The 22,500-nt window shown below is 45.1% G+C and overlaps 1 protein-coding gene across 1 annotated transcript; it reads left to right on the top strand.

Moving 5' to 3' along the window:
- Nucleotides 1–10,368: 10,368 nt before the first annotated feature.
- On the top strand, nt 10,369–17,807 carry LOC140546752 (cysteine-rich protein 1). The gene is made up of 4 exons (XM_072670145.1): nt 10,369–10,411; nt 13,892–13,986; nt 14,107–14,161; nt 14,248–17,807. The coding sequence occupies exons 1-4, from the start codon at nt 10,369–10,371 to the stop codon at nt 14,292–14,294; spliced, it is 240 nt and encodes a 79-aa protein (XP_072526246.1). The 3' UTR covers nt 14,295–17,807.
- The last annotated feature ends 4,693 nt before the right edge of the window (nt 17,808–22,500 follow it).

Genomic DNA, 22,500 nt, shown 5'->3' with positions numbered 1-22,500 from the left:
GGCCATCCATCAAAACTGCCATAGATTTCAACTGTAAGCGTAAAAGTTGGGTCGGGATCATCCCGTGTGGGAGTTCCTGTATTTTGCAGTGATGCTAAATGCAGTGATGCCCTTTACTCTAAAAACAGCACACAGGAATCCAGGGCCTTCGTCAAAAACGGACGCCATGCGCATCTGCAGCAACATTTGAGGAGGCAAAAACACAGGCCAGAGGGTATTTCCAAAGCGTGAAGATGTTAACTGAAGTGTTCTTTTTATTATAATATATCAGAAAATACTATTTCATAAAGATTAGCAAATTATTCGGAATCTTTTTTCATTGTTCGTAAACATTCACCTCTAAAATATCACCAAAACTTGTGTAATTTGTGTACGTCCCTGAGTTTTAATGACCACCCCGTCACGCTCACGTGTTTTGTCTACGATGCTGCATTCAAGTGGTTTCGTTTTTATCGGAAATAAAACGTTAGCCACCAGGAAGCACCGCATGAACACCCTCTGAGATCGGGAGCCGAAGTCAGACACACCAAATTTTCCAACTGGCCGAGATTTCTTGCGTTATTTCGTAACACGAAACAGTTTACCAACGATAAAATGTTAAATAATAACATACAATTAGTATCTAAATTCAAATAGAAACATCATTATTTCTCATTTACAAAATAAATACATATATATTTATATACTCATTAAAAAAAAAAAAAAGGTTCGACAGCCTCCACGTGTTATTTTTATACTTTTCGCTCTTTATAACTTAACCATACGGACGCGACCAAGGCGGGTGAACGGGCGGGCGTGTTTCCCATCGGAGGAACTTACCGTCCGACATGCACTTGAACGCACATCGCAAAGAGGAAGTGACATCATTCGAGCTCGATGGAGAACGGAAAACTGTTCTTGATTAGAAATCTTCGCATTGTAAATCTGTCGTACTTCTATGCCAGATTACAAATTTATCGTAAGATAAGAGTTTTTATCTGGATAAAACGACGCTATTTAACTTTATTTATTAAATGTGAATCACTTATTAGCAACGTTCAACAATATAATAGTGTTGTTGCTACGCTGGCATATGAAGCTAATACCAACAGGTAAAGCTAGTTATCGTGCACGTGCTAACCGCTATCGAGCTAACCTTGTGCAAGATCAGCAGATAATTGGGATCCAAATAAAATAATAAAGTGGAGGGGGGCAACTTGGCTGGCTAACCCGTAGCATGCTAGGCTAGCTAATACAATCGAAGGGGGATCAGTCTGACTGGCTAACTAGTAGCATGATAGCTAATACAATCGAGGGAGTGGATCAGCATGCTAGCTACACCGGGTGCCCTCGTTACTAGAGAGGGCGGACCACAGCAAGGCCAATTGTGCTCTCTCAGGGCCTCGGCTGCCGATGGCTAGCAGCATGACTGGGATTCGAACCAGCGATAGCACCTGGGGACCAGCGTGGGACGCTGCCTACATTGCCAGTGTCCACAGCGGCTGTGGACGGCCTGGTGTGTGTTACCTACAGCTATATTCCAACACACTGCTGTTGTGTGACTTGCTAAGGTCACTGTAATGTCGCCTGGCCCCTCCGTAAGGCCTGGGTGTGCAGCATTCGGTGTGTTAGCATTGCTAACAGCAGTGCTCGGACCCCTTCCCCCACCCACCCCACCACCCCCACCCCCTCCCAGACCCTCTTCTTTCATTCTTCGCACATACGGCCCTGTTTTCTTCCTCTCTCAGACTTTGATGCCGGACAAATGATTTTTCCTGCCTTCCCCTCGCTCATCCGGCCGGTCGGCCTGCCTGCCTGCGAGCGTCCAGACCCTGGACAACAACAACACACACACACACACAGAGCGGTCACTCGCCGCTGCGGACAAAGGCAAAGGCGGATCGGTTCCTGTGGCCAGTGTGGGGGAGATAAGGTCAGAGACGTCGGCTTGACGAGGGGCCTTGAGCCAACGAGTGGGAAGAAGAAGTATCGGGGTGAGCGAGTGGGAGACGGGGCGAGAGAGAAAGGGGGATGGGAGAGCGAAAGAGAGAGAGAGAGAGGGAGGATGGGGGTGGGTAGTGTGTGTGTGTAAGGGAAGAAGTGTGTGTGTGTGTGTGGGGGGGGGCTTTGCTGACATGTACCCTTATTGGTTTGCTGGAGCCGTTGGGGGAGGGGCACCATGCACACACACACCAGCTGTAGAACAGCACAGAGAAACAAAGGGAGAGAGAGAGAGCGCGAGAGCGTGCGAGAGAGAGAGAGAGAGGGGGGGGCATAATTAAAGTGCAAGCCGAGGAGACTCTGCTGCTGCTGCTGATGATGATGATGATGATGATGATGATGATTTAAAAGGCTGATATGCTTCAAATTAACAATTCACAAAGCAAAATATCTAGAATAAATTAAGCAGAATTTTTAATAAGATATTTTTAATAAGGGTTCATTAGAGGTTCAAGCACCAGAATGAACGTATTACACTAATATATTAAAGTAATTCCCAAAATAAAGGCCATGTTATCAAAATTATTCTCCCATATCATGGAAAAATCTGCATCTTCAGTCCGTACAGTGCAAAACCAGCAAATTTCACAAAACCCAGAAAATATACAATTAGCCTTTCCTTTAGCCGCTGAAGTTGTGCAAAAGGAGTTTTCTGGCCTGGAAAGCTTAAAAATGTTTTAAAAAAAAAACAGAGCAGCCAATCAGAGCATAGCTCATTTGCATATCGCCGTCTTAAAGGCACAGTAACAATTAGTTATAGTTGTACCAGTAATAATTTCATTGTAATAGGTGAAGAGAGAGGATTGATAAATGGTTGTGAGTTTATTATACTGGTATATTAATGTAATTTACAAAATAAAAGTCCCACTGTACATTTTAAAGGGTCCATATCAGAAAACCCAGAATTCCACACTTTCCCCCCACAAATAATAGAATTTCATATAGTATGTAGACACAGCTCCAAGGTCCAGTCGGTACTTTCGATATGTAGAAAGGAGGCTGCAAAAAAGTCCTGTGTGACTTTTGTGATGTCATAAGAACCATATACATGTACTGTACACACTGTACTGTACTGCGATTTTAGGGGGGAAAAACAGAGCAGCCAATCAAGGCAGAGCTTATTTGCATATTGCGGTCTTAAAGGTGCCTTAAAAAGTGCCTTTGTTTCGGTTTAATAGATAAAGGTCGTGAATGTATTATACTGATAAATTAGCGTGATTTACAAAATAAAAGTCTCACTCTACATTCTGAAGGGCCCAAATCAACGTCCAGATGTGGAAATCAGGACTTTTGTGATGTCATAAGAAGCAGCACATTTACATATGCATGTACTTTACCCACACTGGCAGCAAACTAGCCCCGCCCTTTGTGTGTTGAGTGTCATAGCCTGGGCTGCTTTTAAACTAGAAATATAAGCAAGCCAATGAGAGCAGAGCTCATTTGCATATCACACAGTAAACGCACAGTAACAACCTGTTTAAAGAACCAACACAAATTTGCATATGCGTATATACTACACACACGCCCTGCAGCAATCTAGCCCCGCCCCTTTCACGCTGCGGGCCACTTTTAAACCAGGCGGAATATAGGCCGGCCAATGAGACCAGAGCTCGTTTGCATATTAAAGGCACCGTGTAATGGATAAGAAAAGGTTAAACATGGTCATGTGACGTGTTTTAGGCCCTTTAAATAAGCAAATCTGCATATTTGCTAATATGCTAATTTTTTTTATGCTATTGTTCCCTATGTGAATGTACCTACACATGAGGCTCAGTGCAGCAGGCTTGCATGTGTTAAAGCACAGCAGCAGTACTGGCACCATATGTAACCTGTGTGACCGGTCTCTCAGCCGAGAGCGAGCGAGCGAGAGCGAGAGAGAGCGGGAGAGAGCGGGAGAAAGAGAAAGAGAGAGAGAGAGAGAGAGAGAGAGAGAGAGAGAGAGAGAGAGCCAACCCACTCTACGCTCCAGCCAAACCAAATCTGAGGGAACTGGCACCGGACCATTGGCTCAGAGACTCTGAGAGCGCGGAGGGGGGAAAAGTATAAGACTAAAAGAAAAGAGGGTTGAAGTGCTATGCCAAGAATGTGAAGGCAAGAATCGACAAATATACAGTCTTTCCTCGCTCTCGCGCTCTCTGGCTGAGCGAGTGTGTGAGAAACGAGCGAACACCTCCACACGGCCTGGCCTGTTTTTCATTAGGCCTGAACAGTCTTGGTCGCCGGTAGGCTCGTCCACAATGGTTCCCACCACACTGGAAGGCCCCATAAACACGCGTGTAAAAAAGTACAGTGAGTGTTTTTAGTAGCCGTGGCCTTGATTTTCATTCCAGCCAGAGCCGGAAAATATGCAGCAGCATTTACGCCGCATTAAAGGGACTAGACTGCTGTAGGATGAATGGATGGGCCTAGACTGCTGTAGGATGAATAGATGGGTCTAGACTGCTGTAGGAGGAATGGATGGGTCTAGACTGCTGTAGGAGGAATGGATGGGTCTAGACTGCTGTAGGAGGAATGGATGGGTCTAGACTGCTGTAGGAGGAATGGATGGGCCTAGACTGTTATAGGGTGAATGGATAGGTCTAGACTGCTGTAGGACGAATGGGTGGGTCTAGACTGCTGTAGGAGGAATGGATGGGTCTAGACTGCTGTAGGAGGAATGGATGGGCCTAGACTGTTATAGGGTGAATGGATAGGTCTAGACTGCTGTAGGACGAATGGGTGGGACTAGACTGCTGTAGGATGAATGGATGGGTCTAGACTGCTGTAGGAGGAATGGATGGGCCTAGACTGCTGTAGGATGAATGGATGGGTCTAGACTGCTGTAGGAGGAATGGATGGGCCTAGACTGTTATAGGGTGAATGGATGGGTCTAGACTGCTGTAGGATGAATGGATGGGTCTAGACTGCTGTAGGATGAATGGATGGGTCTAGACTGCTGTAGGACGAATGGGTGGGACTAGACTGCTGTAAGATGAATGGATGGGCCTAGACTGCTGTAGGAGGAATGGATGGGCCTAGACTGTTATAGGGTGAATGGATAGGTCTAGACTGCTGTAGGATGAATGGATGGGTTTAGACTGCTGTAGGATGAATGGATGGGTTTAGACTGCTGTAGGAGGAATGGATGGGCCTAGACTGCTGTAGGACGAATGGGTGGGACTAGACTGCTGTAGGACGAATGGGTGGGACTAGACTGCTGTAGGAGGAATGGATGGGCCTAGACTGTTATAGGGTGAATGGATAGGTCTAGACTGCTGTAGGATGAATGGATGGGTTTAGACTGCTGTAGGATGAATGGATGGGTTTAGACTGCTGTAGGACGAATGGATGGGCCTAGACTGTTATAGGGTGAATGGATAGGTCTAGACTGCTGTAGGATGAATAGATGGGTTTAGACTGCTGTAGGATGAATGGATGGGTTTAGACTGCTGTAGGAGGAATGGATGGGTTTAGACTGTTATAGGGTGAATGGATGGGTCTAGACTGCTGTAGGATGAATGGATGGGTTTAGACTGCTGTAGGGTGAATGGATGGGTTTAGACTGCTGTAGGAGGAATGGATGGGTCTAGCTTAGACTGCTGTAGGATGAATGGATGGGTCTAGACTGCTGTAGGATGATGCCTTCATTAAGCCAGGCTAGACTGCATTTGCTCCAGTATGAATTATGCTGTGTTTGAGATTGGCCAGAAAGGGCTCCAGTTGGGACGTCCTGAGCAGTATGGACATGGTGCAGGCCTGCTGACATCAGAGGGCCCGCACGTTTGCCAAGTGCATAATGAGAAAGGTGTGAAAACTGTTTTTGCTTTCAAGTCCTGGGGTGTGATGCCAAAGCCTACTGAGCTTCGCAAACATTGTAGCTACACACACACACACACACACACACACACACACAATGTAACTGTTGCCAACCTGGGACGGGTGTGCAAACATTATGACACAACATCTCTTCCACAAGCCCACACCTTCTGCCCATGCTGTTGAAAGTTGGCGCGCTCACACACCCATACACACGTTTGTTTTCATACCTGTGGGTCACACACATGTCCCATATGTGCTGCCATATATAGTACATATCATGGCTACACCAAATAGAAAAATAGATCAGTCTTTCCATTAATGTATTATATATATACATAAATATGTAAGTGCAAGAATACCCCATATATATACTGCCTATATGCAATACGAAATACTACCCTATATATGCTGTCCATATACAATATGAAATACTACCCTATATATACTGCCTATATGCAGTAATACCCCATATATATACTGCCTATATGCAATATGAAATACTACCCTATATATACTGTCCATATACAATATGAAATACCACCCTATATATACTGCCATATGCAATATGAATTACTACCCTATTTATACTGCCTATATGCTATAATACCCCATATATACTGCCTATATAAATATGAAACACTACCCTATATATACTGCCATATGCAATAGTACCCCATATATACTGCCTATATGCAAGAATACCCCATATATATACTGCCTATATGCAATAGTACCCCATATATATATATGTATACTGCCTATATGCAATAGTTCCCCATTTATATACTGCCTATATGCAATAGTACCACATATATATACTGCCTATATGCAATAGTACCACATATATATACTGCTTATATGCAATAATATCCCTTATATACTGCCTATATGCAATAATATCCCATATATATACTGCCTATATGCAATAGTACCACATATATATACTGCCTATATGCAATAATATCCCTTATATACTGCCTATATGCAATAATATCCCATATATATACTGCCTGTATGCAATAATACCCCATATATATATATATATATATATACTTCCTATATGCAATAGTTCCCCATTTATATACTGCCTATATGCAATAGTACCACATATATATACTGCCTATATGCAATAATATCCCGTATATATGCTGCTTATATGCAATAATATCCCATATATATACTGCTTATATGCAGTATATATAGTGTATGTGAGGGGGTGGGGTGGTCTCTCTCGCTCTCTCTCTCTCTCTCTCTCTATATATATATATATAGGCTTAGTTTAGGCCTGTATTCCTCTGGTTTCCCTACAGACTCGCAGACAGACAGACAGACATAGCCTCGCACAGCCCTGTTTCTCCGTCGTCTCCGTCAGCCACAGCCCAAGAAAGAACGTGAATGTGATGAATAAGCACTAACTCATTCGCGCTCCCTCTCTCCGCACTCTCTTTCCCTTCTGTTGGCTCCAAAACCAGGATTTGGGTTAGTTCCCCAGCGCCAAGCCAATCCAGGGAGGAAGAGAGACTCCTTCGTTCCTCTTCATCTTCTGCCCCCCCCCCTCCTCACCCCCACCCACTCTCCCTCCCTCCCTCTCTCCCCACGGCGGTTTGGCAGCACAGCCTCTACAGAAAAAGACTGGAGAGGCTTCTGGCTCTGCTCTTTGGCAGAGCTCCTACTGAGGCCTTATGGGTAATGTAGTTCTTTAGGCCTGCCCTAATAAACTCCATAACACATCGGTCACAGCAGATCCGTGCTCAAAAATATCAACACAGTGTGGTCCCAGGCCGAACGCCCCCTTTAACGGCACTCAAACCCAGACTGTATCCATCTGTTTCCCAGCAGAGTTTGGTATTAGCCTCCTTTCAACCCGTTCTTCAAAGGTCCGGACCCCACAGGACGGACCACCACAGAGCAGACTGTAGTATTTGGGTGGTGGGCCGATCACTTTCAGCACTGCAGTGAGGCTGACTGACGTGGTGGTGGTGGTGGTGGTGTGTAAGTGGTGTGTGTTGCGCTGCTGGTACGAGTGGATCAGACACAGCAGTGCTGCTGGAGTTCTTAAACACGACCTGTACAGCAGGATTTTGAAGGTGGGAGGAGCTACAGGCTCTGGGAAATCCCACAGTTGTTGTATGATGTGTTTACGCAGGGCATTCTGGGTACTGTAGTGAGAGACCAGCTTCTTCCCGTTAGCGATGGATCCTTCCAGAGCTACCTGGAATCTTTGGGCGCAAGGTAGAAATACCCACTAGACAGGGGGGTCCACCAGTCCATCGCGGGATTCCAGACACACCCAGTTTAGCATAGCTTCAACCCACCATGTTATGTTGGAGAGTGGGAATGAAGGGCCGGAGGAATCCCACGTGGACGCCCCAAACTCGAGCAAGAGTTTGAATCTTAAACTGTGGCCTAAAGTTTAAGGACGAGGACCTGGGTCCAGAAGATACCCACCAAAACCGCTGGTCCATCAAGTCTGGCCTGGTTCTTCGACTCCAGTTTTAGGGTGTTGTTTAGGGTGTTGCTGGGTGGCTGGTACACAGTTTGGACAAAAGTATTTGGACACCTGCTTATTCGTTGCTTCTTCTGAAATCAAGGCTAATTAAAAAAGAGAATTCAGGGACAATAGCCTGAGTGAGGTCAGGATGTTGGATGATGTGCAAATGCACACACACACACACACACACACACACGGCCTCCGACGTTCCTCGTCCTCACACATCTCCTGCCTTTAGCTCCTCAGAACCTGAGTCTCCTAAAAGTCGAAGGACTTGGGCTTAATGGCAGTTCTGGCTGAAAAGGGAAAATAATGAGGGGGGGCTTCCCCGAACCGATAAGGAATTATTCCGAGCAGTGGACGGAAAAGGGATTTCTGAGAGGCTTTACGGAGAAGGACGACCACACACACTCACACACACACACACACACACACACATATACATGCGACCCAGCCAGGAGGCCCCTTTAAAAGGCCTTCTCTCTGAAGCCTCCAGCTAGTGATGTCACTGATGTGTGTGAGCATGTGTATGGTCTTAGGTTCCCACACCGGACTGGATCCGTTTAATCCGACGGAGAGCGCGAGAGTCAGACGGAGAGCGAGAGAGCGAGAGAGAGAGAGAGAGAGAGAGACGGAGGGTGAAAAGGACAAAAAATGAAATATGACCTGTTGACATCCCGTCCTTTTCTCCCTCTCGCGCTCTCTCGCTCTCTCTAAGCCCGTCTCTCAGTCCTTCATTCATCCTCTCACTTCCTCCCCTCTCTCCACCTCTCTCTCTCTCTCGCGCTCTCTCGCTCTCTCGCTCTCTCGCTCTCTCTTTCTTTCCTCCCTCTATTCATCCCCTCCTCTCATCGCCTCTCTCCTGGTCTGTGAACGGTGAATAGAAAACCCTCACACCTCTCTCAGCACCGCTTCTGATTTCTGACCGCAGCCACTGACCACGGCGCTGGGTGTGAAGTGCAACCTTAAGTAACCTTGAGGCATCCTGCTCTCGCGCCGCAGTCGCGTCCGCTGACCGCATTTCAGTTTAAGCCATTTACGTTACGATAATACAGAGAAGGTTAAGGGCCTGGTTCAGGGGCCCAAAGGTGGCAGCTTGCCGAGCCCCGGGTACTGAACCCACACTAGCTCTGACCGCTGAGCCAGCATCTGCTAGCCCTGCTATGGGATTCTAGTACTATGTTAGCGCCAAGCTAACAGTCATGCACTTGACAGCAATGCTAGTATTGGGTAGCATATAGGTGGTTGCTTTGCTGTTGCTTTGTGGCTGGTACACAGTTTGGACAAAAGTATTTGGACACCTGCTCATTCAAGGCTAATAGAAATTGGAGTAACTGCCAGTCTGAGAGTCCAGGGAAGAAGGAAGGCTGACTACTAGATGTTGGAGGAGCACTGCTGTGAGGATTTGATTGCATTCAGGGACAAGAGCCTGAGCATCAGCACAGATGTGCAACTGCACACACACACACACAGCTTGTCTTGTCCCTGTAGTGAAGTACTGCCAATAGAATAGGACTCTCTGCAGGAGCAGATCAACATCATGAACCTATTGGCACCATGCTGCCTAATGCCAGGCGTGGGCTAGAGAAGGGGTATAAAGCCCCCCCTGGCATTGAGCTGTGGAGCAGTGGGAGAACTGTGTTTGGGATGAGTTGGAGAGTTTCTGGTGAAACAGAAATGGTCGGTCCTAATCTGGTAGAAAGCCTCCCTCTCTGGACAGTAGAGACAGTTTCTCCAACAGAAGCAGAATCAGCTCTTTTTTGAATCCCCTTGATTTCAGAAGAAGCAATGAATGATCAAGTGTCCAAATACTTTTGTCTATTTATTGTACATACTGTTTGACTTTCTAGGACATGTTTTTTGGCCTTTTTTCAAAGAAGCGACCTAATCTGTAGTCTTAGTCCCAATCCCAGCGTCCCGCCGTCCCACTCGCCCGACGCTGTTTTCGTTTAAATTGTCTGGGTGTTTTTTTTTTTGGTCTTCTGTTTTTTAAATCGCTTCCTGTCAATGCACACCTCTTCTTGCCACATCCTCCAGAGAGCTGCGCTTTCGAGCGCTAGCGCAATTTCCTGCATGTTCTCTCTAGCGTCGCTGCAGCCATGGTGAGCTACTGCCCCGTTTGCGGAAAGCCCGTCTACTTCGGTGAGTCCAGCTGGTCTCCGGACCTTTTCTGTCCCAGGAGTTGACCTCTTCGGTCAGGCCGGGCTCTCTAGAAAGAGACTAGACAGGATTGGCATGTTAGTAGCTTCCATTAGCCCATGATGGGGCAGCATCCATAGCCCTGTTACGCCGGATAACGCAACCAAAGCTGGACCAGGTTTTCCAAAACCATCTTATCACGTTAACTGGTAGAGAGAGTGGTCAGTGTGAAGCTCGCTCGACCATCTAAGAGTGCTGAGATGCTTTCAGGAGAACCAGAGCTGTTCTACAGGCCGGATGGGATAACCCCGTCTGCTGCCTAAGAATGCATTTACTGAGTATCTAGGTTGTTGACTGATGTTTAAATAGTGAGCGTGTGATTTTGGTTGGGGGTGTAAAACGCTCACATGCAGGTCTACAAGCCTGATTACCACCCTGTTATCTAGCCTCGGAATGAAAAACGCTGATTTCTTTTGTACGTAGGGCTCATGGGGAGGGAAAAAAATGATGAGCTCTGCTTTTATTGGCTGGTTTACGTCACAGAGACGGCGTATATGAGCACTGCATCATCTAGCATTGCCTAGCCTAGCCTAGCACTGTAACGAGAGTGTGGTTAGCTAGCTGCTTTTAAGAAACCCAGGCCTGTTCAATAGGTCGGTTGATGTATCAATAGTGAGATTTTGGTTGAGGTGAGGTTTAACAAGCCTATTTACCACCCTGTTATCTCACCTATACTTTAATTGGCTTATTAGCTTAGCCTAGCCTAGCACTGTAGCAAAGACATTGTAATTATTACCAAAGCTTACTGGGCGCTGCCACATGAGGTGTGTGGTTAGCTAGCTGAAGGGATTCCTGCAGGTCGGCTGGGTTATCTTTTAGCCTAGCACCCGGTCAGCCCTCCTGATTTCCAGGATACCTGCAGCAGCACTTACTCTGGACGGTTCTTCTCCTTTCTTTGGTCAGCCTAGCATTAGCGTTTAGCCTTTTTAGCCTCACTTCCATATTCTCCTGAAACAATCGCTGCATTTAGCCATTAAAGGTTTACGCTAGCGGGCTGGTGTACGTACATTTTGGAGGCGTGCATGTAAAGAGGTTGAGACTGTGATGTAACAGTTTTGGGGTTTTGGAACTGGCCCGTTTTACTGACTCTGATGTGGTTCTGCTGGATGTTCTTCTGAACACTATATAAACGCAGTTTGATGTTTTGGGGTAACCATAACTTAAAAATAATGACGTTAATTATGAAATCCGGCCTTCTCTAATTACCTAGAAGGCTTTGACGGTCCCCACTGCAGTTAAAATACCCAAAATATCCAAATAACCAGCAGATTAGATAGCTAGCAGAGGTAGATATTGAACTCACCCTTGGGCTCAACTTCATTGATTCTTGGAACCAGAATGGGGGTTGAATCCAAGGATGCCCCACCAGGCTGGCTTTTGGTGCACCTTCTAGGAGACATTCTGTACTGTGGGACAGCCAGAGTGCCTACGTCTTTGAGACGTGTGGTAGACTGGATTTGGTGGCTTCTTCACTTACCTGATTCACTGGCATCCAATTTTGGTGGGCTAATTAAAGCCAAACGAGGCTGGCCCTGGGTTTACATATCCACTACATGGACAAAAGTATTGGGACACCTGAAATCCAGGGTATTAAAAAGAGTCGATCCTGCTTTCGTTGGAGTAACCGTCTCTAGAAGAAGACTTTCTGCTAGATTATGGAAGAGCATTGCTGTGAGGACTAGAGGATTTGATTGCATTCAGCAACAAGAGTAACTGTTAGCAAGGTCAGGATGTTGGATGTTGGACGATCATCACCCCAACTCATCCCAAACGTACTGGATGGAGCTCCACCATCCATCATTCTAGAGATCCACAGTTCTTCCACTGCTCCACAGCTCAATGCAGGGGGAGGGGGGGGGGGGGGTGGGGTTTATACCATTGGCATGGTGCCAATAGGTTCATGTTTATCTGCTCCAGAGGGTTCTATTCTATTGGCAGTACTTCTCTACAGGGACCAGACAAGCTGTGTGTGTTTGCATTTGCACATCTGCACAACCTTAAGTAGCTAAATGCATTCATTAGAAGGGGTGTCCACAAACTTTTGGACATATAGTCTACATGTGCTTGTGCATGTGTGCACGTGTGTATGCGTGCGTGTGTGTGTCTGTTAACTGCTGTCAGGTCGTCTCTCCATGAGTCAGCCGAGCACAGGAAGTGAGCTGGAGCATTGGGTTTGTGGCAGGAAGTGGAATTGGCTCAAGTAAAAGAGAGAGAGAGAGAGAGACTGAGAGTGACTGTTAGTGAAAACTGGCAGTTGTGAGGCTGACGGCCATGGCTGCTTTTAAAGAGCGTAAGCCAAAGTCTGCTAGCTCCGGAAGCTAACAGCTAGCTCCAAGCCAGGGAGGAGTGTTCCTGGACCGCTTCAGTACCGGGCTTTGAGAGTTCCGGAGTTCTGGACAGTTCTGGCCGCTGGAAGACCTACACAAGGCTGCGTGAGAACAGAACTGGCCCAAGAGGGAGCCCAAACACAGACCGGTCAACTGGCCCAAACATGGAGGTCCAAGAACTCAAGCTCTGCTAGACGCTTGACAAAGTAGCTATTTACAAAGATCTGAGATTAGCTGGAGGTGAGCTATGGGTGTCAATGAGATGAGTGTGTGTGCTCTCATCACTCTTTGATCAGTAAAAGACATCAAAGACATCAAAGAAAAGATGCTTTGTTTGAATTCCAACACACACACTCATGAAAAGAGCTGTAGCAACACAACATGGAGCTAGACGGTTTCCATGGTGCTAGACAACTAGCTTCTCTATTGACCTTCCTCCACTCCTGAAGTAATCCAGCAAGCTGATTGGCTCTAGTTTTGAAGGGCGGGACTTCATCCATAAACAGACGCCATATTTGAACCAGTGACCGATCCGGTCTCCTCATTTATACGGTCTCTGACTTCGGCCTTCCTCAGAGAAGCTGCATGCGACTCTTCAAGCCATGTCCGTTAGGGTACATCGCTATATATACGCTATATATTACGGTGCATTGTGGGATTGTTACAGTGCACTGAAAATTCTACTATGCTACAAAATGAAGGAACCCCAAAGTAGCGCACTATGTAGCCAATAGGGCCCAGTTTCCCATGGTACTGGCTGCGTCCAAATACTTTACTAAACCGTGCTCTCCTAGATTCTGCCTGATCTGGTACTCATGTGGATCCATAGGTTAGTCAGCTCTGCCTGTGGCCTGGAAAGTTCCAGGTTACTGAGTCCTAGTTGCTACAACCACCTCAACATCTGCTCAGACTGCTGCCTCTGGTCTCCAACTGATTGATCCACATTCTACATACTGTGTAGAACGTCTTTGTAGAACGTCTACAAAGTTCATGGGTGGAGTAGGTTTCAGAGCTGAGCTGGCTTTACGATTTAAGGCCGGGTTTATACCTGGAGATGCTAGGTCTTGCCTGATATCTCGACTGTCGATTTTACTAGGTGAGAAGAAGAGGTCCCTAGGACGGGATTATCACCCCCTGTGCCTGAAGTGCCACAAGTGTAAGAGACAGCTTACTCCCGGACAACATGCGGAGGTACACACAGACCTACATAATCCAAATTTAGGACACAGGTTCCACATGGCCATCATTTCAGAGTGGTTTGAAATGTGTAGAACCGTCTCCAACAGACCTTGCCATGTGTTCTTGTTCCAGCATGATGACAAGCCCTACTGCACGAACTGCTACATGAGAGACTTCGGACCCAGAGGTGAGAACCCAGCTCAGTCTGCTCTGGAACCGCTTGTACCAAATCCCACAAGTAATCTGTCTTTCTCTTTTCTTTTCCTTATGCAGGGAACAGAGGACCGGTGTCTCGCACCTGCAACACGGCTGCCTCCTAAGAGACCTGTAGCAGTATCATCTGCAGCAATCTCAACAACATCCCTGGATTGCTCTGGAACCAAGTCACCTAATGTTAGATATACATCCCCAAACTGCTAGAACCTGATGTATATATCTTAGACCTCCATTGCCAAATGTTAGATGTCCGCCCTCAACTGCCTGGACTTGATCTGCTGAACCTGAGTTTCATAATGTTTGATCTCTATCCCAAAACTACTAGAACCTGATATACATCTGCTGGACGACAGTCTTCTCTCAAACAGTCTCCATTTATAAACTGTTAGAACCTGGTCTACATCTCCCAGATCTCCATTCCCAAAATGTTAGTTTTCCATCCTTCTGTTAGAACCTGGTCTTCTAATGTTAGATCCCCATTCCCAAACTACAAGAACCTCCTGGATCACAGTCATCTTATGTTAGATCTCCCTTCCCAAACTACTAGAACCTCCTGGAATACAGTCACCTAATGTTAGATCTCCATTCCCAAACTGCTAGAACCTCCTGGATTACAGTCACCTAATGTTAGATCTCCATTCCCAAACTACTAGAACCTCCTGGATTACAGTCACCTAATGTTAGATCTCCACTGCCAAACTGCTAGAACCTCCTGGATTACAGTCACCTAATGTTAGATCTCCATTCCCAAACTACTAGAACCTCCTGGATTACAGTCACCTAATGTTAGATCTCCAACTGCTAGAACCTGGTCTACATCTCCCAAATCACCATTCCCAAAAGTTTGTTATCCACCCTTCTACTGGAACCTGGTCTACCACTGCTCCTAATGTTAGACTGTCGTCCCAAACTAGTAGAACCTAACATACATCTCCTAGATCTCCATCACCAACAGTTAGTATTCCACCCTTCTGCTAGAACCTGGTCTTCTAATGGTAATCTCGATTCCCAAACTACTAGAACCTCCTGGAGAACAGTCACCTAATGTTACATTTACAAATTGCTAGAACCTGGTCTATATCACCTGGATCTCTATTCCCAAAAGTTCGTTATCCACCCTTCTACTAGAACCTGGTCTACATCTCCTAGATCTCAGTGTTCTAATGTTAGATCGTCATCCCAAACTAGTAGAACCTGGTCTACATCTCCTAGATCTCAATTCCCAACATCTGCTAGATCTATCTCCCTGACTGTTAGTTCTCTATTCTCAAAGGTTAGAACCAGGTCTACATCTACACCAACTTCTGTAACCTGGTCTCCTAATGTAAGATCTCCACTTACACACTGCTAGAACCTGATCTACATCTCCTAGTCCCCATTGCGAAATGTTGGATATCCGTCCTCAACTGCTAGAACCTGATCTACATCTCTCAGAGCTCCAACCTCAAACGTTAGCAAGCCACCCGAAACTGCCTGGACCTGGTCCACCTCTGCTGGATCACTGTCTCCTAATGTTAGACCCTCATGCCTCAAAATAGTAGAACCTGATTTACATCTCCTCAAAGTGAGTTACCCAGCTTTCGTCTAGAGCCTGGTCTTCATCTGCAAAATCTCCGTCCCCAAACACACAACGAACCTCCTCCAGCTCCAAACTCCAGCCTCACTCATCCTGTTCTGCATCCCCAGCATGAAACTCATTTCATAAACCCTCAGCCCAAATGACATTTCCCCTCTCCTGGCTTTCTGGAAGCTCTTCAGTCGTGACCGCGAGAGCGTACACACAATATTTGCCGATAAAGTCAAAGCCATTTTAACGCTGTCAGTGCAGCAGATCTGCTTTTGGCTCTGGACGTTCCTTCAGATGGTTTCGGTTTGGCCTACAAAGCCTGCCGAGCATTAGGTTCAGACTTAATGGGTTCAAGAGGTTTCCTAAATATGTAATAGGCCTTGTTTTTACACAGTACTTCCATTTTCACAGGCTCAAAAGTAACTGGACAACTGACTGATAATCAGCTTAATGGACAGGTTTGGCCTGTTCCTGTTCTTTTGTAATTTCACGAGCTAAAAGGTCTGGAGGATTCAGTTAAAGTTGCATTTCAAGTGCAGAATGTGCATCCGGCCGCAGTTCACGGGAACTTGAGGGGACATGAGGTCTAAAGAGGTGTCAATGCAAATGAAGGCGAACACAGCAACACCTGGAAGACCTTGGAAGTAGATAAGTAAAGTAGATGCACAAACAATTCATTCATAACAAACATCTCAGCAAGTCAAGAACACCCTCAAGGAGACCCTTGAGACCCTCACGGTCAACGTCTACAATCGAGAGATGGCTTCAGATGAAGCCAAGGTCAACTTGAGTATGGAGATCATGTTTTAAAAACTATTACCACATCATCTGTCAAACATGGTGGAGGGACTGTTATGGTATGGGTCAGTGGGACTGGCTCTCTGGGGGTTGTTGATGATGTTCTACTAACAGGATGAATACTGAGGTGTATATGGATCTACTTTCTACTCAGATTACGGGCGTCTTTTGGGGACGGAGGACCCGGGAGCTCTTCACTGAACCATGCTCTCATAGATTCTGCCTGATCTGGTACTCATGTGGATCCAGAAGCTAGTCAGCTCTGCCAGTGTCAGTGTCTCCAACTGATAGATCCACATCCTACATACATACAGTTGAAGCGATCTCTGGTCCTCCCAAAATTGGTGGCCTGGGGTTCACTTTTAGCGGACTCTGGTGCGTCTCTATCCGTCTCTACACCACATGTGGAGTATGACGTGGGTTCTTCACTGCTTGACTGTTTGTATCCAAGGAAAACAAGGAAAATCGGTAAAAGGATGAACCCACCCAGCTCACATGTCCATGTGGGGCCTGTACGGGTAGCCCGACTTCGACCCAGAAAGTGTTGTCCTCTGGATCCACATGTGGATGTCCTCCAGGGTCAGTGATGGGACCAGGAAGGAGTTCCACATGGGCTTCATCCGGGTTGTACACTGCTTGTGGGGCCCAGATGGGACTACATGTGAGATAAAGGTGGGCTGTAACACTGGGTCCCAGTAAAACCGCATACACAAACCCACCCAGAGCCCACACCCACCTGGAAGCCCATTTTCCACCCATGCGAGTCCCACATTAGCATGTTGGCTGGGTAGGCCCGACCATTTTGCATAACCGTGTTCAGAAAAGTGGTGATGGGAACTTGCGTGATTGCTCCACAGCTCAAACTGAATTTGTCGGTGTGAAAGCAAACCAGCGACAAGAAGCCCCTCCCCCACCCAAACAGTACAGGTGAAAAATGGCCCAAAACATACCACAGAAGCAACCCGGACCTCAACCCACATGAAGACCCTCAAACAAACAGCAACTGCAGTAGGCGTCTGCAGTGAAGGCCTGGCTTCGGTGATTTGGTCCATGGGTTCCTGACTGGAGCCTGTCCAATTACTTTTGAGCCTGTGAAAATGGAGGGGCTAAAAGTTGGCTAACAGCGATTGCTTCATTGCTGATTACACAATGGTGTGTCTCTGTCCAAATACTTATGGACACGAGTGTAGTTCTGAGCATCATGGCCATTTGAGAAGAACAGTCTGATTTGTGATGTGAATGATGTGTGTGACTGGGAGGTGGGGGGTTGGGGGGGGGGTGTTTTACTGGGTGTTTGATGTGTATGTGCTGTTGGTCCTGTTTAAGGGTATTAAATGTAATGGTCTGTACTGGTCCCAGTCCTCCCGCATCCGCAGACTTAACCTACATGCATTTATTAAACACACCGCGTGGGCTGATCTGATGGGTACGCGATGTCGCCCCGAGCAAATGTGTGACACACTTAATGAGCTCGTTGTGTTGTAATAAAAGGTACTGTACAGTCACACACACACATACACACACACACACACACAGATGTCAGATACAATTTGGCAGGTCAGAAAGCACAACCTCTCCTCATCTGCTGGAGAGAGAGAGCGAGAGCGAGCGAGCACATATTGGCAGGAGAGAATCTTCACAATGCCAATGGAGTCTGTTGGAATGTGTGTGTGCATGTATGTGTGTGTGTGTGTGTGTATTCATGTGAGTTGGCAGCTCCACTCTGGCAGACTTCCTGCTGGATACCTGCTGCTGGTCTTCTTGTCTCATACACATACTCACACACACTCACACACACACACACACACACACACACATACACACTTCAAGAGGGGTATCTGTGTGCATGCTTCTGTGTGATATTCAAAAAAGACCCCAGCATTAGATCTCACCACTCTGACCTTCAGCTCTTTTGTATTCAGAGAGTGAGTGCGATAGAGAGAGAGAGAGACAGAGAGAGAGAGAGAGAGAGAGAGCAGTACGGTGTATTAGATCATGCAGAAGCAGGCCAGCAGTTTCAGAATGCACACCACCACCACCACCACCTCCAACCTTGAAGAGGGTGGGCCACAACAAGCAGAAGACCACTGTACATCAGGTTCTGCTTCTGTCAGTCAAGACCAGAAAGCTTAGGCTGCAGTGGCTCGGCACAGGCTCGCCGGCACTGGACAGCTGAAGCCTGGAGAGCCGGAGCCTGGTCTGATGGCAGGGTCAGAATTTGGCACCAACAGCTGGAATCCATGGACCCGACCTGCCTTGTGTCAACAGTCCAGGCTGGTGGAGGTGGTGTGATGGGAGGGGAGGCCCCACCCAGTATTAGTGCAGTGTTAAATACAAGAGGTGCCAGTACAGCTCCAACCAGCTCCACACTGAACCCCAGCTATCAGCTGAAATGACAGGGTGAGAGAGAGAGAGAGAGAGAGAGAGAGAGAGAGAGAGAGAGGTGAAGAAGACATAAAAAGGATTATTCCAGGAAATGAGTGATGCTGTGTGTGTGTGTGTGTGTGTGTGTGTGGAGGGTTCCCCACTGCAGTGTGTCTTTGAACCCACCCCCACCTTGACAGGTCACATGGTGTGTGTGATGCCAGCTGTCTCATTTGCATGCGTTTTAACTACACTACACATCTATCATTACAGGGGGGGGGGGCAAGGGAGCGAGAGAGAGAGAGAGTGAGAGAGAGAGAAAGTGGGGGGGAGAGAGAAAAAGAGAAAGTGGGGGAGAGAGAGAGAGAAAGAAAGGGGGAGAGAGAGAAAAAGAGAAAGTGGGGGAGAGAGAGAAAAAGAAAGGGGGAGAGAGAGAGAGAGAATGGGAGAGAGAGAAAAAGAGAAAGTGGGGGAGAGAGAGAGAGAGAGAGAATGGGAGAGAGAGAAAAAGAGAAAGTAGGGGAGAGAGAGCGTGGAAGGGAAAAAGAACGAGTGAGAGAGAAAGAAATAAAGGGGGAGAGAGAGAGAGAGAGAGGAGAGAAAGAGAGAAAGGGGAGAGAGAGAGAGAGAGAGGAGAGAAAGAGAGAAAGGGGAGAGAGAGAGAGAGAGAGAGAGAGAGAGAGAGGCAATAGAGAATTTAGAGAACGAAGAAAAAAGAGAGATTGAGTCAGAAATATTAATATGACCCCCCCAAACACACACACACACACACACACACACACACACACACACAGCATATTAAATCATCTTCTAATAAAGTGCCGCTCTGTCGCTATGTCACATGCATATATACATACATTTGTATTTCAATCAGGACAGGGGCGGGCCTACTTATGCAAATGAGCGTGGGCCCGGCTTAATAATTCAGCGGGTGGAGGGGGGGGGGGGGTGAGTGTGTGTGTGGTTTTTTTTAGGGGGAGCGCAACGTGCCATATAGCACATTTATGACATCTGGGTGATTAAATGGCGCGAGTTGAAAAAAACTGTCCTTTACACAAGGATAGAAATCATATCTACACACACACACACACACACACTTGAACGTTTGGCCCGTCTGAAGTTGGGTTCTTCAGTGTAGTGCAGGAGATACGAGGAGCTAGCGTAGCTAATAGACAGTGAGGAGAACAGGGCGGCACAGATTAGCATCATTCAGACCGCATGTGTAAATCACCCCCGCCCTAACAGACCTGCTCTGACCTCACTAGAGCTTTGCTGAATGCAATCAAATCCTCACAGCAATGCTCCTCCAAACTCTAGTAGAAAGCCTTCTTCCCTGGATGGTAGAGACAGTTACTCCGGCAAAAGTGTCAACTCTTGTTAATAGACAATCCTTTACAGGCATTTTATGGTAAAGCCAACCAAAATAACCCAAATATCCCACTTTTTATGCCTCAGGTTAGCACTGTTAGCACTGTCTTAGCGTAGCATTGTTTACCACAACCGGTTTAAAAGTCATTTATTGGGGGTTTTATTGCAAGTCTAACCAAAACAACTCCCATATTACTGTGGCAAAAGGCCTGGTTTTGACTGAAGATTAGCTAGCTAGCTTGACCCCTACTAAAACCAGTGTAAAATACAGCGCTAGAAACCACATTAGCAAGTCGTTTAGCGCTTGTGAGGTTAGCGTGTGATGATTTAGCCAGTTTATGCTATGCTAATTAGATTTGGACTTGCTAGCTACATTAGCTAGCTACATTAGCTAGCTTCGTAGCTCCAGTGCTGTGAGAATAATAATAATAATAGAGGCTTTTTTGGGGGTGCAAGCTGAACCCAAACCAGTTTGGCGTAGGAATTAGCGGCTAGCCCTCGTTCTGAATCAAAGGGGTGCATCTCCACCCAGACTAGTTTTGATTCTGGCTCATTTGAGCGGCGCTGATTCATTATGAGAGCTTTAAAGCGCATTAGCAGACTTCTAAACGTCCCACCAGTCACGCTGGCTGTCGTTTTCCTACCAGCCTCGGCCCATTGAAGCCTCTGAATCGGTGGGCGCTCAAAGCTGATGGCTAATGCTATCAAAGCTGATCCTGGGATGAATCAGTTCATTGATCTTTCCTGAAGAACAGCACCTGCTCCGATTACGTGTGAGTTAAAAATAACATGGGAATTATCAAAGGGCAGACAGAGTCCAGGTGAAGGCCAGTGAAGGCCAGTGAAGGCCAGACTCCAGCCAGGCAAAGAAAAGGGAAGAAAACAACCCCCTCATGGTCAAGACAGCTTTCTAAAATTCCAGAAAATTCCCACATCCTACATTTCCGAATTATTAAGGCTGATGTATGTAAATATCCTCTGTTCTGATTGGCTTAAGTCCAGGCTGAAACACTCTTTATAACTTCAGCATGAGGGGTGGAGCTGCTATAGCCTGAATAGGCAGATATGCGTCAAAATCGGTGGCATTTTTGAGACTGTTTAACATATTTAATATTGTTTACATAAAATAAATATAATTATATATTCTAAAAGAATGTAATTAATTACATTAATTATTTATTATATAAAATATAATAAATTTATTATATAAATAAAAATATACATCATTTTTCATACAAAAAATGAAACCTCCTAAAGGTTCCTCAAAGAACTTAACAGCATATATATATATATATATATATATATATATATATATATATATATAAATGTATTACATATAGTAAATATAGTTATAGTTTCATATAGTTCATATAGAAATATATATATATATATGTATTACATATAGTAAATATAGTTATAGTTTCATATAGTTCATATAGAAATATATATATATATAAATGTATTACATATAGTAAATATAGTTATAGTTCATATATATATATATATATATATATATATATATATATATATATATGTATTACATATAGTAAATATAGTTATAGTTCATATAGAAATATATATATAAATGTATTACATATAGTAAATATAGTTATAGTTCATATAGAAATATATATATATATATATATATATATATATATATATATATATATAAATGTATTACATATAGTAAATATAGTTATAGTTCATATAGAAATATATATATATATATATATATATATATATAAATGTATTACATATAGTAAATATAGTTATAGTTCATATAGAAATATATATATATATATATATATATAAATGTATTACATATAGTAAATATAGTTATAGTTTCAAATAGTTCATACAGAAATATAGTTTCATCTAGTTAAACAGTCTAATTATTACCAGTCTAATTATTGGTGTTTATTAAGCACTAACATTATCCTCAATATGCTTAGAAAAACATATTGTTTATCTCAATAACAAAATGTATCATGATACAATAAAATATTGCCATATTGCACAGCTCTAATATATATATATATATATATATATATATATATATATATATATATATATATATATATATATGTGATATATATGTCTAATATATATATATAGGGACACTGTTGGAAACATAAATTGTATGTATAAATGATGTATGTGTAAATTGTATAATGTGTATATGTAAACATAAATATAAATAATGAAATACATAA

The sequence above is a fragment of the Salminus brasiliensis genome, chromosome 24 (assembly GCF_030463535.1).
Source record: "Salminus brasiliensis chromosome 24, fSalBra1.hap2, whole genome shotgun sequence".
NCBI lineage: Eukaryota > Metazoa > Chordata > Actinopteri > Characiformes > Bryconidae > Salminus > Salminus brasiliensis.
The sequence above is the reverse complement of the archived record's forward strand: the minus strand, read 5'-3'. Positions and strand labels throughout refer to the sequence as shown.